The sequence below is a fragment of the Bombus fervidus genome, chromosome 11 (genome assembly GCF_041682495.2).
Source record: "Bombus fervidus isolate BK054 chromosome 11, iyBomFerv1, whole genome shotgun sequence".
In the NCBI taxonomy this organism is placed as follows: Eukaryota; Metazoa; Arthropoda; class Insecta; order Hymenoptera; family Apidae; genus Bombus; species Bombus fervidus.
The window spans coordinates 6,469,642-6,485,899 of record NC_091527.1 but is presented as its reverse complement, the minus strand read 5'-3'; the positions used below and the strand labels follow the sequence as shown (position 1 = coordinate 6,485,899).

At 45.4% G+C, this 16,258-nt stretch overlaps 2 protein-coding genes across 4 annotated transcripts; one reads left to right on the top strand and one right to left on the bottom strand.

Annotated features, from left to right (window-relative positions):
* Positions 1-121: 121 nt before the first annotated feature.
* Xbp1 (X box binding protein 1) lies at positions 122-2,181 on the bottom strand. The gene is made up of 3 exons (XM_072012775.1): positions 1,663-2,181; positions 688-1,188; positions 122-420 (listed from the first exon to the last, which is right to left on the bottom strand). The coding sequence occupies exons 1-3, from the start codon at positions 1,932-1,934 to the stop codon at positions 318-320; spliced, it is 876 nt and encodes a 291-aa protein (XP_071868876.1). The 5' UTR covers positions 1,935-2,181; the 3' UTR covers positions 122-317.
* A 1,893-nt stretch (positions 2,182-4,074) lies between these two features.
* On the top strand, positions 4,075-15,992 carry LOC139991920 (uncharacterized). 3 transcript variants are annotated; one of them, XM_072012321.1, is made up of 2 exons: positions 4,075-6,834; positions 7,249-15,992. In XM_072012321.1, the coding sequence occupies exon 1, from the start codon at positions 4,638-4,640 to the stop codon at positions 6,282-6,284; it is 1,647 nt and encodes a 548-aa protein (XP_071868422.1). In that variant the 5' UTR covers positions 4,075-4,637; the 3' UTR covers positions 6,285-6,834; positions 7,249-15,992. The 3 variants fall into 3 exon arrangements, with proteins under 3 accessions (XP_071868422.1, XP_071868421.1, XP_071868423.1); XM_072012320.1 differs by having other exon boundaries at positions 4,075-7,092; XM_072012322.1 differs by having other exon boundaries at positions 4,075-13,066; positions 13,243-15,992.
* The last annotated feature ends 266 nt before the right edge of the window (positions 15,993-16,258 follow it).

Genomic DNA, 16,258 nt, shown 5'->3' with positions numbered 1-16,258 from the left:
TGGTGATAACTGATTGGAATAATAATTCGGTGTTATGCACGTTGAATCTTCATTTGAACAAACACCATCCGTACAAATACCGTCCGTAACTACTTCTTGAACGCATTCTTGAATGCTTACGTTGTTTTCATCTCCTGGATAAATAATCATTACGGAATTGGTTGCCTCATCGTAGGTACCATAAATAGTGTCTAATTCCTGTGTTTCGACTTCTTGTTTTACTTCGACCTCTGACTTTATCGATGCAGGTGCGGTTGTGTTTGTGGTATAAGGTGCACTGGCTGTGCTAGAAACAGAATGCCATGGTTGATGTGTATTCATGCTTCTACAGGTTCCATTGGTTTCCACATCTTTTGATGTCTGCCCCACCATTCTTTTTGAATAGTGACATTTCTCAGTGGTATTTTCCTTGGCTGGCACCTACGCAAGACACAATCATTATGTCATTAACGAAAGGAAGACTGAGTTGTAAATGAAAAATATGAATTCAGAAACGAATGAAATGTTTAACAATATTCAAGAATTGTAGCTTAATTATTAATAATCAATGATTTCCAATGGATTTCAGAATATATCAAAATGCTTCTATTCTTTCAAACAAATCATTCATTCCTAAAGTCTAAAGCAATAGAATTAAATTATATGATGTAGTTGCTTGATAGATCAATAATGATCAAAAATACTCACTTGTTCATTTGTTCTATGAGGATTTGCTTCCACTTCTGCTGTAACCTCCCGTAAAAGGCTTTCTGCAAGTTCTTCAAGTCGTTCGATGTAATCGTCTCCTTGGAAGTCGCCAAATAATTCTTCAAGAGGAGGTAGATGGTCAGTATCTTCAGGAGAATTGTTGCTCCTGGGGTTAGCGTCAGCGACGATGCCAGCTGTGTTGTTCCACCCTGCTGCAGAGGGTGAGTGGGGGACACTGTAGATCCCAGCGAGGACACAGCACAGCCGACACGACTCTGGCACATGGAACAAACAAATTCTCCCGCGTTCTTGGTCTCTCTTTCCTTCCTCAATCTTTTCGTTTCTGTGACTAATATTTCGTTTTGTGATCTTAACATCGAACATTCTTGCGTCAACAGTTCATTTTGTTCCCTTAAAGTTCGAACAGTTTCTTCCAATTCGTCAAGTTTCGCCTTTTTACGATCCCGAGAAGTTTGAGCTGCTACCCTATTTTTTAATTTCCTATAAAATATCATTTTGGATTAATTCAACACTAGTTTCGAATGTTTTCTAATTACATTATGAACGAAAAACATAGGACATTATTATAAACATGACATTTACCGCTTTTTATAAAAAACCAATTTTAAAATTCAATATGTAATTTCGCCAAGTTCTTGAACTTTAAAATAATATCAATATAAAATTAGCTATGCAGTCTAATATTAATTAAGTTAAACTAACACAACAGTTAAACTAATATTATTCGTGTCTTAAAAAACATCATAGAAAACTTGATTAAGATATTTCCCTCTTCAATTATTTCATACTAAAACACTTCCTTTTAATCACCAAATTATATGAAAAATATAATCAATCAAAATACAATCAATTGCAAATCGGAAAATCAATAGAAATGGATTTATCATATTTCGATAACGTATCTACATATGTACTATGATTTTTATTTATAATTTTCATTTCTTATCAGCGTACTTTCTCTGTAGTTTTTCCTCCCATGTCAAGTGATCTAGCCGCCGTTTTTTTCCACGAACGCATACATCTGTTTTGAACGATGAACCGTCATCTGAAATTTCCTCGTGTTTTGTCATTTTCTTTGGATCCATTCTCGTTTTGTCAGTTAATAAGGTAGCAGAAAAATTTAATTTCGGCACAGATTTTGTTAATTCCGTTGCCGATATAATGCCAGGCGTCTTCGACGGCAGGCCTTTAGGCAACGTGATGATAACACTTTTCAGTACGCTCATAATCAGCCATAAAATATAGAATGAATTTACTATTGTCACTTGCTTTAGAACTTCACCACCCCTATCTATCGTTTGTCCAACTTCTGGAACCACCGAGTGCCAGACACCGACTGATGCAATACATAACACCGAAGGACAGAACGTAAACTCCGTACGCTTTTTCTAACTGATGTAATCGTACTGGCGAGCTGCAACATTTGAGTGACTGCAGAATATCCTAGAACCACACTTGCATCAGCCTGTAATATGACTGGCTGAAATCCAGAACGTTACATGTGGAGAACCGTTATTGGTCGCCGCGTCCGTGCTTCTTCACATATTATTCCACTACTACATGGAATCAAACAATTACACCTCACTGACGTCATCCCATACGGTACTATCGCATCATTCGTATAGTATCACTTTTTTACGGCGGTTACACCTACACACAAACTCTGCCTATAAACTACCATGCTTGTAATCTCTTAAGAACATCCTCTATGTAAAAATTATGACGTCATTCTATAAGCTTTCGATATTATTTTTCGAATCTCGTTAAATTATAGGAAACTTACATCATTTAATGGGAAATTTATTATTTGCAGTTGATGGAAGATATAATTAAAAGTTTCATTGATGTTTGTAAGATATTCATCGAATGTCTAGTGACCATATGTGAAGAACGTAAATGGAATTCTAATCACGCTACGTATCTCAACGTATTTGTAAAGGAGAAAACGACTATATGGGGAACAATTATAATTTATTACGATATACAGGATTTTATAAGCAAGAAAACAAAGTAAAATAATTTAATATAGGCTTGTAAAAAGATGCGTGCCAAAACTTTCAAGCTATTACATTGGCCAGTAGAGTGGTGACATCTATCTACTGTGTAGACATTACAGATTACTTACTTATCAACAAAACAAAGATGGAATATTGCAGATTGTCGAAAACAAAAAGCTATACGATTCAAACAAGAAGTTCATCTACGAACTTAAACTATCCAATAGAAGACAAATTTATTCGCGTGACTATTAGGAGATATTAGAATTTAATAGCAAAATTTAATCAATGTGTAGGAAATGTAAACTATATTTCCCGATGCAGAAACCAATCAGAGATTTTTGCATGTAAGGGAACTAAATGGGCACGACAGGTTGGCTATCCCGGTGGTGCATCGCGCGTCGCATTTCATAGATACTAGCCATTAATCTACGAAATCGACCACACGGTGTAGACGAGGAAGCAGAATCGAATGAGTAAGAAGGAAGCAACGCAAGGAAGATGGCGTCGCAAAATGTGGCGAGCCGACACGAGGGTTCGACAGGACTTGGCTTTCAGTCGCAGCTCGGCAGTCTGTACGAGACAATCGAGTTACACTTACTACGCTGTGCAGTTTATGTATATATCGCGTACGGTATATGTATTAGTGTTCATAGGCGCAGTCTCCGCGTGTGTACTAGTAACCGATACGCCGGACGAATTGACACACGCGCAGCAATGGCGTACCCCTTTGAAGAAGCCTGAACGTGTTCTCTGTCGTCGAATATTCCTTTGTGCTGCTGTGTGTGCTGTGTGTAAAAGAGACAAATAATTCGAGTAAAAAATGGAACATGTAAGCCGATGATAGAATTGCGAAACGACGTCGGCGTATTAGGGTGTTTCAGGCTTGCCGAAACGAACGACCGAACGAAACGTTACGCCCAGCCGGATCACGTCTAAGCTGTATTACTGAGTCTGATACACCATTCGGTTTAGCGTTCTCACGAACATAGTTTAAAGCTTTATCAACGAAAACGTGTGGCCGAAGAGGAAATTTACTAAAGTGAAAATATGGCATCATTTAAATGGAAACACAATACACAGACGTAGCACCCGGAATGACACATACAAACGTCTTGTGACAAAGTGAAGTAGAAATTAATCCCATGTAACAAGAGATTATAAGGGAAGAGGAAGATAAAATACGCATTTATAAAAAGGAAACGGAATAGTTTGGAGGTAGGAACGAAAGATCGAACAGAAATACATTGAGAAAAAAAGATCGTAAAAGGGAAAGATCGATGTTGCAAGGAAACCGGTGTCGAATGAATTAGGGCCTGTGGTGTTTAAATTTATAGTCGGTTATAAGCTCTTTACCTACGACTTCCTTTCTTACCTTTTCTCGAAATATGCAATAACAATTTCTTTGTTGTACATCTCTTCTACCTCGAGGGCTTTCCTCGGTGTTGGATATAATATCTGATTGGTCCAACCCCTGGATAATGAAACCCTCTTTCACTGCGATCAACCATAACCATTCTTTCTCGCCTAGTTTCAAGGTATGTCTGTGACAGCAAGAAATGCTATAATCATTAAGACAGTCGCACAGGTAAATGCGATTCGAAGGAAGATAGAAAACAAAGCGAGAAAAGAAGTCTAGGAAAGAAAAGGAGGAAGAAGAAGAAAGAGAAGAAGGGGGTTAGCTGAGGAAAGGAAGGAAAAGAAAAAAGTGCCGGAGGATCGCGAACTCGCGTCTCCGGCTGTGTAACAAAAGATCGGGTAATCTCAACGCTGGGCGAGACGGAGAGCAAAGGATCGTGGTCGTCATCGGGGAGAATAATCACGAGGATCCCACGAAATGAGAGCCTAGCGTTCGAGGTGGGTCGTTGGTCAGCGGGCGTGCAAGAAGGGACGGTTCGGCGACGGAAGCCTGGATAGTAGGAGGTTTCCAACATGGCCGCTGCCTGCTACGAAAAGGAAGTGGTGGTAGGTGCCGCTATGCATGGACACGGTCATCACCATCACCACCACCATCATCATCACCATCACCATCACCATCATGGGATTGCCGGCGGGTCTACCGGCGGCGGCGGCGCCGCGGCTACCACGGCTGCTGCGACGGGCCCAACCGGACAGCAAACCGTCCTACCGGCGGCATCGACCGGCATTGTCGACACCACCACCGCTGCTGCTGCTGCTGCCGCTAACGTCAGTTCCAGCACGAATTCGAACCCGACCGCCGCCACCGCGACCGCGGCAGCTGTTGCGGCCGCGACAGCCGCAGCGACGGCCGCGGCGGCAGCCGCTGCGGTTGCGGTCACCACCTACAAGGACTACAAGGACTACTCGCAACCGCTCCACGTCGATTGCAGCGTCGAGTATGAACTACCCAGCCAGGCAAAACCACCGCCTGGCGGAGGCGAACCCCTTCTTATGATACACCCGTGTTACTACCGACGCGCCGAGCGCGAGAGGAGAAGTCCTTTTGTCAACAATCTACCACCGCCGGCGAACGCGCCGATTTCATCCTCTAGACGAAGCAGCAGGCGAAATGCATCAGCCGCCGCAGTCGTTGCCAACGCGGCCACAGTCTCCGCGTCCGTGTCCTCCACTGCGTCTGTTGTCGCATCCTCGTCCACGGTTGCCGCCGTTTCTACCTCGACCGTGTCATCTTCAAGTTCTGCTGTCGCCGCTGCTGCGGCTGTCTTATCAGCAACCGCAGCCGTTGTCTCAACAGCCGATTCCGGATCGAATTTAGTTTCTACAACCGGTCAAATGTCCGCTGTGGCCATGGCAGCTTCGTATCGTGCGGCTCTCAACGCCGCCGCGACACTCTCCCAACAACAACAACAACAACAACAAAGACGTCATCATCCGCAGCAACAACAACCGCCGCAGCCGCCTCCGCCGCAGCAACAGCAACAAACTCACCATCATCATCATCGTCCTCACGCTCACCCCCATCACGGTCAACAGCAACCGCAACAGCAGCAGCAGCAAACTAGTTCGGTTACGTCGACCTCCTCCGGAACCGAACTGATTTCTGCTGATGAAAAAGCAGTCATATCAGGTATTTATCAGCACTACTTTCGCGCAATGCGCGCTCACAATCATCAGCACCGGCAGCAGCAACAACCACAGCAGCAAGCGACACAGCAACATCGAACGACTCATCAACTTCATCATCAACCTCACCAAAGCGACCGAAGTTCCTCCTCGTCAGTAACGCCGACGGCCACGTCGATTTCTGGAATTCTACGACAGACGTATCAACAGACGTATAACGCGAGTTCGAATTCATCGAGTCATCTGCGAGCAGCGACGGCCTCGGTTGTCGGGCATCACCCGTATAGACGGCCGTCGGCGACGTTACTGTCACGTACAGCGTCACACGTTGGTCAGCAGGCTTCTTCCTCATCTTCCTCGTCCTCTTCTTCCTCCTCGACGTCGATCGGTGCTTCCAGCGGCGTTTCCTCTAGCGGCGTTTCCAGCGTATACGCGAGTACGATACATAGGCATCACGCAACCTCGCTACACGCCCTCCAGGCAGCCGGTTTTTACGAAACGCCCGGTTATCATGCGCTTTTGCCGCAGAGTTAGGTGTCCACCGGCATCGGCAGCAGCACCAACGTTAACCCGTTCGAGACCGACCCCGTTGCCTCCACCGTTCATTTATTCACCTAATCCGGCTGCAAAGCTGTGTGCTCTCTCTTCCCTATTGTACGACTTATCTTCCATACTCGTTAAAGAGCATACGGGTTGGTCTAAACTCTGCCTAGTACACTCGGGATACATCTATCTCTGCGACGTACACGCTACTTCTATCTACGTGTATATTCCACTGTATATACGTGGATCTGTATGCATACGTATATACATCTATGTACGTATCGTCGTCGACGCAACGACCGTACGTGCCGTGCTCTCCGTTGTTGGCAGCAGTGTGCGGGTGGCCGGACGAACGGACGAGCAGAAACCCACAGAATAAACACACGACGCATACACACCACCATCACTACTATCACCGTCACACACAGATATACGTTCGAGCCAGGGACAGATGGAGGGAAGTACCAGCAACTGAAATGGTCGTCCGTCTATACGCATCGAGCGATTTCATCCACCTGCGATACGTGTACATTATGTTCAGGTATAAAAATCCATTTGCTTAGGCCCTTTGTATTTTTAACCGGCGCACACTTTCAGGCATAGAGAGAGACCATGAGTTTTCTTCGCGTAAATTCCTGAAACTCGGATGCCTTTCTTCGCCGGGCAAACATCATGTACACGCGGTCGTCTCTCGTTGTATACCACCGCCGTAGCGGCGGCCCTTTCGCTCTTTTTCCCATCACCGGCTCTCAAATACCAGCGGATCGCGAATACATAGATCGACAATAGTATTTTTAAGGTATACGATCGATTCTCTCATATATGTACTTATAACATTAGATATTTTTTCTAACGATTTACGCGATTCATAGTTGGAACTTTCCTTGCCGATATTTTGCCATCCTCTAAGCTTTACAACATCCTTGCTTTAACCATCTGTCTTCTCCGCTTACAGATATACCCAAACCGGATCGACAATCATCGCAATCGCAAGTGCCAAAACCCGAACGCAACCTCACGAACGAACGTTACCCAACAGGGTGCAAGCGCATCTTTGCCAAATAGACCATATGTACAGTACTAGTTTTTCTCGATTCTGCTTTTCATTTCGCGATGCAAGCGCGCACAGGAAACGGCGGTGTGCCGCGATTGCAGTTGTCCTGCTCTAGCGGAACGTCCCTCTCGCCCTTTCTCCACCACGAATGACTCTGTTCCCCGTCTTTCTCTAGCGTTATTCGTTCCTCCGCGGCCCTCTCTTTGTCTTTTTCTCCGTCTCTGTCGGTTTCTCGTCGGGAACATCTCTAGAAACCCGAGGTCCGAGAGAGCCGGGGCAGGATTTCTTCTTTTTTGTCCTGCACCCTTTTCAAAGAGCGCGCTCAAGGAGAAACGGACGGGGACCGTATTTCGTTACACGGTAACGATCGATCAACGTGACCGCACGACCGCACCGGCGGTACGGGCGAGCCGTGGCGAAGCGAGACGAAGCGAGACGAGGCGAAACGAGACGACGAGTCGGGACGGGTCGGGACGGGACGAACGGGACGGGGACGGCACACGGGACGGGACGGAACGGATCTGGGCGGTTACGGGACGAGAGGAGAACGAGGGACGCGACCAGACCAGACGCGAAGGGGGCGCGGTCAAGATGGGGATCGGCAGAGACGAAACCGAGAGACGGGGCTCACACGCATCGGAGGGAGCAGGATGCGTCGACTCGTACTCCGAAAACACTGACGACCATGTGCATAGGATGGACGTTAGATTAACAGTCGCTAATGCGAACCTGTGCGACTCCGGCTCCTATAATTTCCACTCGTCGCGCCTCGCGGAGCCTTGGAAAAATAACTAAACGAGGAGAATTTCGGGGAAATTAGATGGAAAGTAGCTCCTGCGTTCTACTAGTCGGAGATCGAAATAAAAAAAAAAAAAAAATGAAAGTCACGGAAGGCACTTTGTAACGTTCGATAACAGGAAACTATATAGCTTCTTCGATAGATGTAATAAATCTCGTTTCGTAAATTTGTGTCTAGCTCTCACCCTCAAAGTTATAGCGTGTGTCTGACTTTAACGATCTGTTTTCCTACCGTTTTGCGGAATTCGTTAAACTTCGTTCCTCGAAGGGTGCGCTGACAAGACTGCTCGCGGAGGAACGTTTATTTTTGTAGGAAATGCGTACTTTTGTGCGACGTCTCTCCGAAAAGTGATTCGTGGAATTGATTTGAATAAAACGACGGAGGTATACATGAGGATGGAGGGGTAAGTGCGCATCGCGTTTCTAACGCGTACTGCGTTTGACGCGACACGTATAGGGTTCGATGTAGTTGAATCAAATAGACCAGGCGCAATCGTAGCTTCTTCGTACACAACCGGGTCGATAGTAAATACGTTTCCTAGTTATAGATCGGCCGCCCGCTCGTCAGAGGGTTAAACTTCATCCACTGATAGATATTTATACGACGTGGAAGGAAGGAGGGCATTATTGTGCCTCGTTGAAACCCCCGTCGAACTCGTTATATAATGTGACGTCGACATCAGGTAATTAGGAAGCGTCGCAAGCAGAAACGTTGGCTAGTGACTTTGAAAAGGTTTCACCGGCTCGTTTGTCGGTTTTCTAGCCGTCTTTTTCGCTCTTCTTCCACGGTCGGGTAGAGAAAAAAAATTCGTCGGAACGTTATTTTTAAATTTCACATTACGTCCACGAAACTATTCCTCGCGGAGCATTCCACTTTCGTACGATCCCTCGTTCCCCAGCAACGGATTTTCACAACGTTCGTTTCGGCCTTGTAGCATGTTAAATCGACATCGGGTACAATGGTTCACGCATCGAATCCTGATTCGAATGTCGTTCCAAATCGAAACAACAGAGACCACGTAGAAATTTTCAGCTTCGTGTGTGTAGTCACCTTTCGTTCCTGGTAAAATTTGTTGGCAGAGACGACCCGGTTGTCGAGAGCAGAGTCCGTTCCTGGCACCACTTACCCTTCGCCGTCCATCTCCGCCGAGCATTTCCGCCCCGGTGTTTTTGCTCGTTCAAAGGGAACGATCCTCTTAGCGGCAAAGTAGAGGGAAGGCTAAACGGATACAGGGCCTAAATAGAGTTACTTGGACTGTGGTCCGACGTATCGTCGACGGCGGGAGCTTTTCGCGTTACTCTTTCTTCTGCTTCTCTGCAAAATCCTATAAATCAACAAATCTTGCAACAAAATTCCAACCATATGTTTTAGTTAGTTAAAGTTGAACGATCTAATGGAATATTTATTTATATAGATAATTTGTATAGAATATTGAAACGTTAAACATCGACAGGTTAGAAATAGCGTTCCTTTCCCTTCTTCCATTGAATTTCTCTAGCTTCTTCGTAATCTGCTATCAACCTGTATACACGTACATAACTTGCTCTCGTCTCCTCCTATTCGTCGTATGTTTCGTTGTACGTTCCGTCGTATGTTCCATCGTATGTTCCGTCGTTTATCGTGAACCGCTTACTATGCAAAGGGTACGCTCGTAGAATTCGATTGTCGTCGGTCGGTGTGTCGAAAGAAGAAGAAAAAAAGGGGGGCCAGACGAACGAGCAAGCGAACGAAGGAACGAACGAAACTCCGTTGGTCGGGGGGCATTGTAGCGTCGCAACGACGAGACACGGTCGAATGTCAAGCAGAGTAGCAGCTGATACGATCGAGAGCTACGCCTTTAACTTTTCACCTCGCGCATATCAGGGATCGACGCTTAAAAGTGCTTCGCCGTTGACGATTACGCGATTCATGAGAAACATATGTGAGTAAACTCTTGAATGATGTTTCGTGTGCCAAACACATTTTTCGTAACGTATTCTGTCCCTCGTGTGCCTCTGTTCAATTATTCCAAAATGTTTACATACTTCTGCCGAACGCTTGTATAAACTTTTTTTTTTCGTGTCAGTATTACTCTTTACATTTATATCATCGTACCCCAGGTGAATTCACCGTTTACATCGATCAAGTATTATCGTTATTAATATCTGAGAAAAAAGCTAGGAACATTACGTAAGGGGAACGTCGAACGACTTTCCGGGCTGCGCGCATCTTCTAGGGGAGATAACGCGATAGAGGCGCTCCTCTTCTCTCGCAGTTGTTGAAAGTTGCCATCAGCTCGATTTCTCTAGATACGCGTGCACAACGTGCATCGCCAGTCGCCCCCTTTTTCTGTGTTCGATTTCACGATTCTCCTCTTCTCACGGAACACACGGTTATTCGTGGTTCTGTGGTGGCGAAATCTCTTTCCGTTCCACTGAAATTTCATCCTCGGTCTCACTATTCTACCGTGTTGCGTTCAATTAGGTTAGGAACGTTGCGATCGAAGATATATTTTCAAAGAGCATCGTGCGTCCGCTGGTTCTACGTTATAAAGAGCGAATGTGAACGTACCCACCGAGACAGCCAGAGTACACACAATCCCACACAACTCAACACGACGCGACACGTGTGTAACTCGAAGGAAATAATACACGGCATGTGCGGTCGTTCCGGTAATTTTTTTATTTAACGTTGCATTCAGTGAATGCATTTATACACCGAACCGATTATTTTCTCCGTTCAGTGTTCCTTTACCCCTTTTCCTTCTCGTTTTTTCTTTTGTTTCTCTCTCTTATTTCTCCGTTTCCCTTTTATTTCTTTTTTTCTTTTTCTTTCGATCGATTCGCAAAAACAAAGTCTTCTTCTTCGGTTGTTTATCGCGTTTGTAGTCGGCGAGAACAAGGCATATATTTACTCTGTAATAAAACGTGCTTCCTCCGTAAGCGGGTACGAGAAAAAGAAAAAAAAGTCTGGCATCAAATATTTTGTCCTACGTCGCGCGTAACGAACTATACGTAAAATATACGGTCAAGCTTATTCTCGAGATACGTGTGCATCGCGTCGTTTGATGGAGAGAGAGAGAGAGAAAGAAAGAATGAAAGAGAAAGATGAAAAGAAGCGAAAGAAATGAAAGAAAAATAGAGAATCTGTGCTCGAACGTGCCTCGCCCTCCACTATATACGAACGTACTTTTGTGCGTATACAGTAGACGCGCACCGGATAAAAGCTCGATTCACGTTCGACGGACAACAAGGAAAGAGGAAACGAGAAAAAGAGGCCCGTTAAAGATAAGAGAGCTCAAAGTATGCCACTTTCGATGGCGAGGGGCCCCGACGGGTCCCTGTTCCAACGAGAAAAAGAGTATTCACCAGCCGTTCGAAATTAAATTAAATTGCCAGTGGATTTTCGCAAGACAGCAGACCAGGGACACAAAGTGGTGCATACTCCTCCTGGTTGTCCGTTCACCGTGAATCAGCCACGAAGAATGGCGTGGCGCGGCGCGGCTTAAACGCGTGCGTACACCTTCTCAAAAAAAACATAGTTCACTACTATTAACTCGGCCTTAAACAAAATGACGTAAACTGCCTCAAATAATTAATATATTAAACGAGCTAGCGCCCTCACTTACACTTCGACTGAATGAATAACGAAACGCCTAATCCTGTGTATAATTATGTAGTATTAAAGAAAAAGGGGATCGCGTCCGAGATAAGTTGCTCGATCGCGGCATCCAGCGAGTAGAGTTACGCGATCACGAGTCCGGCGGCAGAGAAAAACGAGCGAAACGAAGAAGAACGAGAGGATTATAGATAACGATCGATCGGAAAGAGCGCGTATAACGTGTGCGTTCAGCGAGATGAAGGAGAAAGACGAAGAGAGAAAAAGAAGGGTGCTGTGTGTAGCGCTTTCTTAAACGGAAACTATTCGCGCATTGCGAGCGAGCGAGTGTATAATATGATGTGCGAGCGGGTGGATCGCAGAGGACAACTTAGGGAAATGTATCGATCCAACCCGGTAACGTTAAAGTCCTCGTTTATGGTGATACGATTTATTAAAAGAAAGGAAAATCATTTTTTTCCATTCTTCACTGTGAATTGATAATAGCATATGTGCACGAACAGACAGACAGACAGATATACACACACACACACACACACACACACACACACACACACACACACACACACACACACACACACACAAGCGCCATGTATATGATACCTGGGCAAAGGAAAGAGGAAAAGGAATAGGAAAAGAGAATGTAGAAGGGCAGAAGAGGGGTACAGCAGATCGTCGAGGCTGCTACGAAACCAACGACGAGATCTCGTTGTTCTCGCGGACGAGATGATTCAGATAAGCGAGGAGACCACTCGAAGGTAGACATGGTTAACAAAAAAGGACATAGAAAAACGTGACCAAAAGAGACATTTTGGTAAGACATGACGAGGTTGAAACAAAGGTAAGGGAAGAAGTGAAACGACAAAATAGAGACGAAAAAAATTTGATGGGGGTAATCAAAATCATTGATGTCCTCTCGGCTCCATCTTTCAGAAACCGACAATGACTACAGAGACGATGACGATTACGATGACAATGACGATGACGGGATGACTGGGTGTTTCGAAGGACGGTAGTTCTTCCGTTCATGCATTATACGGGCTTGAAGAATATACACGACAATAAGGATCGTAGACGGTCGAACACGATCCATACCCCGCGAGAGTTAATCGAGAAACCGACGAACTCCTACGGCTTTTATGGCTCCGCTCGTAAAGATATACCCAAGGCTTTTTCTGTGGAACTCTGGACCCCTCCGAACACCCGGTCCAGGAACACTGGGGCAGAAACGACGACGGAGCGTGTAGATGGACGGGTGAACGAGCGAATGAACGAGCGAGCGAGCGAGCGAGCGAGCTAGCGAGCGACCGGCTGGTTGGCCAGGTACGTGGTGTGGTAAAGGTAAAACTCTCTTGCAAAGGGACGCGAAGCAGCGAACGAGCGAACGAGCCGTGTGCCAACCGTGGCTCTCTGGCAGGTAGTTGCACGCCAGAAAGCACCGGCTGTATAAAGACCGACCCGAAGCCATTTTTGATCCACAATCCTCTCTCTGCTTCCAGCCGAGACCCCGAATTACAATGTGCGCTCCTCGTGCGGGCCTCACCGTGGGTGGACCACCTTCTCGGCTCTACGTGAATTTTTCTTAAATCGTCTACCCCTCTCTCGATGAATGATCTCTCTCTCCGACCAGGCAGGCCCAGATCTTAGCCTTCGAGCAGGAACAGAGAGAGGTAGAGAGGACTGTGCGCTGTCAGCCGGCGAATGAAAAGCACTTAAGAAGCTGCGCGGTATGCACGTAACAATGACCCTACCCACCTCTGACGCACGAATTGTTCCTATATCAGAGTACACCAGCTGATTCGGCAAATATAACGTACGCTATTTTACGCTATTCTTTGTACGCGCTTCAGCGCGTACCCGGTTTATATACGGGGGCACGGCTCGATCTCAGCCGAGCACGCCACTCCTTCCTTACCCCTATAATTCGCTTCGAGTTACCGAATCTTTTTCAATCTCGATCCATCCATCCTGCGAGATACTCTTTCTTTCTCTCCATCCTATTCTACGATACGTTCTATCTTGTCTCTTTCTGAATTTTTTACACTCGTGAGTTCTCGATATTTCGATCGCGTCGTTACAGCAAAAGCAATATCATCGTCTCGTCTCTGCAACCGAATCGCTCGAATCTCCCTAGTATATACGGTAGAGTTGTGTCGAAAACATAGTCGTGCCAGGGGGTTGTTGCGGTCTTGCGATAGTTGAACTCGAGGGGAGATAGCGGCATAAGCGATAGATAGACCATAACGCGCGCAAGAAAGAAAGAATCGGAGGGTGGAGAGCCTCGATCCTGGAATGAGCACCGCGTGGCCATAAAGAGGAGAGACACACGTCCATGTGTCACGGACGTCAGGATATTATAGGTTACTCTGTCTATCTATGGATAGTTCGAACGATTCGAAACGATGGACCACGCCCTCGGTCTGCCATCTCCGCTTCGACGAACTCTCGACGATCGATCCTTTACTCGCGACAAGCTGGCAAAAATTACCACCGCAAAAGTCGAGCACGAAACGGGACAACTGAATACGCCCCTGGAGCGACCCGAGGCCTGCCTCTCCGGCCAATCGATACCATACCGTGTGCCTCTTCCGTTTGACAGCCTCCGCGACGTTTCTCCCTGTTATTTCTCTCTTCCTTTTCCTATTTTTACTACCTATACCTTCTTCCTCTATCCTTCTTTTTCATCTTCAAGAACCGACATTTTTCCTTTCCTCCTTCGATTTTAAAGGAGGACGAAGGAATAGGTTTCTATCAAATAGACGGCCGTGTCGCACTGGCTCGATCGCATTCCTTCGAATGGAAAAAAAAAAAAAGGAGAGAAAGAAAGAAAGAAATGGCTCTCTTTATCGCGATACGGCTCATCGACGTGGCGAACGATCGATTTGCCGGAGACGAAGTCTTTCTATTTGCGCGGCCACGGTTGGACCCCACGTGCCGTTTGTTCGCTTCCTACGTTTCTCCGACTGTTTCCACCAAAAGCGTGTAACTTAACGAGCGATTGTTCTCCTTCTAGTTCCTTGATTTCGTGATTAATCGAAAGTTTCTGATCGCTGAAGCCACTACCTACCGCGTGTCTGTTGGCTGGAGCGTTCGTTAGAACGGCGTGTGTGCGCGTGTATGTTTACTTTGCTCGATCGTTCGTTAAAATTCGAACCGAAGCGCCTGTTATTTCTTCCCGTCATGGTGTTGTGTGTAGGACTTTGGAGAGCTTTTACGAGGAATAGAGAGAGAGAGAGAGAGAGAGAGAGAGAGAGAGAACGTATGAGTGTGAGTAAAATGTTTACATGTGTGCGCCGAGCGTCTACCTTTTGCTAAACGCGCCACGTGTGTCGCCTTGTTTATCCATCGCCGCCATTGCCATCGTAGACGCGCTCGGCGTTTGACGATCCTCTCCTCGGTTCTCGAACGACTACGGGATCTTCGTTTTCTGGGGGGTAAAGCTAGCTAACCAACTACTACTGTATTATCAGTAAAAAGAAAATGAAAAAAAAAAAAAAAAACAGAACATACCTACGCATTTAAGATAATGTACAAGTCTCTAGTGTGATACATTTCTACGCTTATTCTCTTAACTGTAGTCATGAAGTCTAAAGTAACGATACCTCGTTGTGGTTTGTAACGCGGACTAAAAAGCAAAAAAAATAAAAATAAAAATACAAGTAACAAGTAGTTCTGTAACAGTAAATAAATGATAAAAAAAATTGCAGGCTAAAGGTTAAAAAAGACGAGTTACGTAAAGAAGAAAAAGATAATGAAATAACGACAGTAAATGATCAAAAAAATCCGCTTAGGTTGACCTTAAACTGAGAAAAAGGAAATCAAGCGATAAAAAGCTCGCGAAAATGCGCCAATGTACTCGTAGAAAGGAATTGTCCGGCGGCCGACGTCCTAATTAATCGCAACACTTGAAATTGTAAACGACCGCCAAAAGAAATACCGTTGGGCTTATAAAAACACAGGATAATAAAAGAAAGAAAATCCAGAGCGAGAGAGAGAGAGAGAAAGAGAGAGAGAAAGACATTTGCGGATCCAAGAAATGGATGAGATGGATGTGTGGATCCGAGTGAATAGATGGCTATTTAAAAAAAAGACTCGTGTGGATTGACCGATTCGTCAAATGTATGTATGTGTGATTAAACGCAGAATATTCGAGGACGTGGTGTTCGGCGTGTACATAATTCTGTATATACGAACGAATCACTGACTGTACAATACCACCCAAATATATTTATATTTCATGTTAAAACAACTTCTACTACTATTCATTTCTAGTTCCATCTTGTCTTCACTTTATACACATGCTAATCAAGTTTGGCTGTGCAAAATATCTGCAGTGAGAATGACTCCTTGTCCATCGTGGTTCTTGGACTCCTACGGTGACACAGCGTGTAGGGTGCGAAAGAAAGACACGCTTGTGTTGTCGCTTGTCGCCTATCGTGAAACTGGAAGGCAACAGAAAGAAGGGGAGATCGTTTGTAACAGTGATTTTCAGAGAACTGAATCGACAGATTTTAC